Below are 4,382 nucleotides of genomic sequence, written 5' to 3' on the forward strand. Positions count from 1 at the left end.
CCCTTAATGAACCTCCGGTAGTAGTTTACCAATCCAAGGAAAGACCTCAACTCCGTCACCTTGGCCGGCGGCTCCCAATCTTGGATGGCCTTCACCTTTGAACCATCCATCTTCAACTTCCCATTGCCAACGGTGTGCCCAAGGAACGCCACTTCTCGTTGGGCAAACAAGCATTTCTCCTTTTTAACGTAGAGCTCGTTAACCCGTAAGGCTTTGAACACTAGCCTTAAATGCTCTACGTGCTCCTCCAGCGTGTTGCTGTACACAACAATATCATCTAGATAAACAACAACAAATTGATCAAGGTAAGGAGCAAGTACCTTGTTCATCAACGTGTAGAATGTGGCCGGCGCATTTGTGAGGCCAAAGGGCATGACAAGGAATTCATACGATCCATATCTCGTCACGCACGCCGTCTTTGGCTCATTTCCTTCGGAGATGCGTACCTGGTAGTACCCGGACCGTAAATCCAACTTGGTAAACCACTTAGCACCACCAAGTTGATCAAAGATGTCTGCAATGTTAGGAATCGGGTACTTATTCTTGATTGTAATCTTGTTCAGCGCTCGGTAGTCAATGTATAACCGAAGAGAACCATCATGCTTCTTCTGGAACAACACCGCAAGCACCATACGAGACTTTGGACGGCCTTATATAGCCTGCATCAAGCAGCTCCTTAAGTTGCCTCCTTAATTCCCTCCGAGCTCGGGGAGGAGCCATACCAGTGGGGGGCAAAGGCGGGTGGTTTGGCTCCCGATTCCAGCTCAATCTCGTGGTCCACTTCTCGGCGTGGAGGAAGCTTCTTCGGCAGCTCTAGCAGCATAACATCTTTAAACTCATCTAGTACGCCTCGGATAGGGCTTGGAAGTGTAGCCTCACCAGCATGGGTACCTTCTTCCACTTTAAGGGTTGCTAGGAAGGTTGGCTCCTTCCTTTTTACCCCTTTTGAGAGCTGTATGGCCGACACCATCTTATCTTGACTTAACTCCCTTTTTATCGGCACAACACAAGGCTGGCCATTCTCCATCATGCACATGGTGTTGGCGTAAGGAACCAAGAATGCCTTCACCATGTCGAGGAAGTCCATACCAAGATAAAATCGTTGATCATCAATAGGAGCAATTGTGATATCGACCTTACCTTGCCATTGGCCTATTCGGATGTTAGTTCCTCTCGCAACGCCAATGATAGGTAATCTCTTTGCGTTTACCCTTTTAATGAAGCCCTTTTCCTTCTTGTAAGGCAGCTTAATAGAGTCAGCCACCTCTTTCGCCATGTATACCGTGTCAGCTCCAGTGTCCACCATGGCTTGAATACTCCTGCCTCCGATATTGGTCTCCACGTACATTCGTCCACGAGGCTTTTGCTCCACTTTGGCTTGGATAGCATTAAAGAGTCGAAGGGAAGCAAGTCTTCGCTCTTCTTCTTGCCTTTCCTCTTCGGTGATCACTAGCGCCCCAAGCTTTCCTCGCTTTGGACAATCATATGCCCGATGAGGTCCATCGCATATGAAGCAAGCAAGCTTTCTCGGGGAAGAACTACGCCTGTCTTCCTTCTTCCACTTGCCCTTGTCTTTATATGAAGCCTTACCATCCTTGGTGGAAGATTTTCCCCTATCTCCACCACCTTTGTCACTACCTTCGTATTTCTTTACCTTTGGTTTAAATGAGTCCTTCCTCTTCAACTCTATCAAGGACTCGGCAACCGCCATCGCAGTGGCAAGGTCCTGCACGCCTCGCCTTTCGAGCTCCAACTGAGCCCACCGAGATAACCCATCAATAAAGGCATGAAAAGCTTCCTTCTCCCCCAAATCGGGAATCTCTAACATCAATTCGGAGAACTCCTTCACATATTCCTGAATATGACCATCTCTATGTTGGAGACGTCGAAGCTTTGACCTCGCCTCTTTCTCGACATTGTCGGGATAGAATTGCTTCTTAAGCTCCCGAATAAAATCTTCCCAAGTATTAATGGTGCAGAGGCCCTTTTTCACATCCTCGCACCTCCGTCTCCACCAGACGGTAGCAATATCACACAAGTAGAGAGATACGGACTTTACCTTAGTGGTGTCGTCCACGATGCCCACTGCCTCAAAGTATCCCTCCAGGTTCCACAGGAAGTTGTCGATCTTCCTCGCATTCCTCGCCCCACTGTAGGCCTTCGGTTTAGGAGCATCGACTTTGTGGACCGTCGCTGCTTGCGCTCCCCCACTCTTTGCCAACGCGGTCTTGCACAAATTAAGCTCCACCTCGAGCTTATCGACCTTCTCTAGACATTGGACAAGCAACTTCTTGAGAGCCTCATTATCCCTCGATAAATTGTCGGCGAGAACATTCAAGGCACCCTGCATCTCCCCGCGAAGCTCTCCGTCGTCCCCCTTGGACTCTAGCTTCTCGATGCGTAGGTCCATGTCTTCGATTCTATCTCCCCAATCAGACATGGTAGTCTCCACCCTGACTAGCCTTTCCTCCATCGCGCTAATCACGTCGCGGGACTTATCCCTCCGGCCCTTTCCGCTATCCTTTCCTCCTTCCCTTGGAGTAGGAGGAGCGGTAGAAGTAGATTGCTCACCAACCTTGGCCATTATCTTGTGCAAGAATTCTCCCAAAGAACTTATCCGCGCTATACTTCCAACTGTGGCATGATACCAACCTGCTCTGTCTCGAACTTGGCTCTGTCTCGAACTTGGCTTTGTCTCGAACCTTGCTCTGATACCAACTGTCACGTGAGTTTTGTTTATCTCCAAAACTTTGCCCACGTGCAGCCTAGCTCGCTTGATTTCTCCGAAAGTCAAGATAGCTAGTCAGCCTTCCCTTGATTGCCAAACCCGGCAGAATGATAGCAAATACGCTAGCGGAAGTAAATTCACGAAAGTGGCACAAAGAGACGCAAGAGTTGTGGAAGTGTATACTTGTATTGATTAATTCACACTAAAGCTCTTTACACTTACAATGAGCACACTCTCTCTCTACAATCATAAGCTCTTCTCATAACATGTTACAAATGATACAAGGAAGGGGTATTTATAGTTTTCCCCCTGTCCGCCAACATGGCCGTGTTCCAAGCCGTGTTGGGAACATGGCCATTCTCAAGGCCGTGTTGAGAACACGGTTTGGGGTTATTGGCCGTGTTACCTACTGTGGCCGTGTTTCCCGAAGCTTCTAGGTCTTTCGCATTTGTATTCAACCAACACGGGCGTGTTCTAGGGCGTGTTGGCAACATGGGAAGTGTTGAAATCCAACACGGTCGTGTTGTGCAGCCTTCCCTTGCTAGCTGCGAGGCGGGCCGTGACATTGAGCATCGCTCTCTGGGCTTAGTCGAGTGTGGTTGCCGGAGTAAAGGTCCCTGATCGAGCTTTGCTTTTTGGGCACCGGCTTATTTGAAAATTTAAGTGACTAGACTGGAGGTAAGGTTCCTGATCGAGCTTGCTCTCTGGGCGCCAGTCTTATTGGATAAGAGAGCCAAAAGGCTAGGGCTGAGAGTTAAATGACCGGACTAGAGGTAAGGTCCCTGATCGAGCTTGCTCTCTGGGCGCCAGTCCTGTTGGAATGAGAGGTTTGAGATGTTAGAGTTGAGGTTAGTCGAGACATAAGTGTTGAAATAAATCGAGATGTTAGAGTTGGGATTAGGGTTCTATTGAAGTACTCCGTGCCGTTGCATGTGGAATTATTTTCGTATAAGGATGGCATGACACGTATGGTTTGCATGACTTATTAATTATTTTAAAATTAAATAATGTGATATTGAGATGTTCGAAACTGTTTTAGATACATGATTTTAACTCACTCTCGAGACTGACAGTCTCCATTTACTGTTTTTCAGATTCGTGACTGTTAGTCTTCCCGCGACTCTTACTCAGTAACCCGACTTCTTCATCATCGGGTGGTATTTGATTTGGTATGTCAAATTGTAAAAATCTTAGATTCTTCGCAGTAGTAATAGTAGGGATATCAGTGGTAATTTTTTGTAGTTTCGAGTCTCGCCTAATTCTTCGGGCAGACCGATTTAATTGTGTAAAATTTAATGTTACTGTAAATTATGGCGTTAATAATAGTAAAAGTTGAGATGAGATTTGTTTGAGTGGTGAGTGTCAGGCTTACTATGGGACTCGGTGGCCTTACGCCTACCCATTCTGTAACGCCTGCATTTTCTCATCATCCATGTTATATGCATTTACATTTAATCATTGGGCATATGATGGTATATCAATGATATTTTTATTTTATGAGAACATATATATATTAATTATAAGTAGAGAATAAGAAGCATGATATTAGATTATTAATTTAGATAAGTTGATTAAGTACTTGGGTTATGTGTATTAAGCCTTAAGACTTAATTGAACAAATAGTTGAAGGTTGGGTAAATAGATTGGACTTAAA

General features: G+C 46.1%; 1 protein-coding gene across 1 annotated transcript; it reads right to left on the reverse strand.

Annotated features, from left to right (window-relative positions):
* Positions 1–676: 676 nt before the first annotated feature.
* Positions 677–2,584, reverse strand: LOC125369884. Its single transcript, XM_048373181.1, has one exon. It carries the CDS (start codon positions 2,582–2,584, stop codon positions 677–679), a length of 1,908 nt encoding a protein of 635 aa, XP_048229138.1.
* Between the last annotated feature and the right edge of the window lie 1,798 nt (positions 2,585–4,382).

The sequence above is a fragment of the Ricinus communis genome, chromosome 1, assembly GCF_019578655.1.
Source record: "Ricinus communis isolate WT05 ecotype wild-type chromosome 1, ASM1957865v1, whole genome shotgun sequence".
Taxonomy (NCBI): domain Eukaryota; kingdom Viridiplantae; phylum Streptophyta; class Magnoliopsida; order Malpighiales; family Euphorbiaceae; genus Ricinus; species Ricinus communis.

What these genes read in the sequence shown, in the direction of transcription:
- LOC125369884 (XM_048373181.1), bottom strand. Translation starts at nt 2,584, where the DNA reads ATGGCCAAGGTTGGTGAGCAATCTACTTCTACCGCTCCTCCTACTCCA.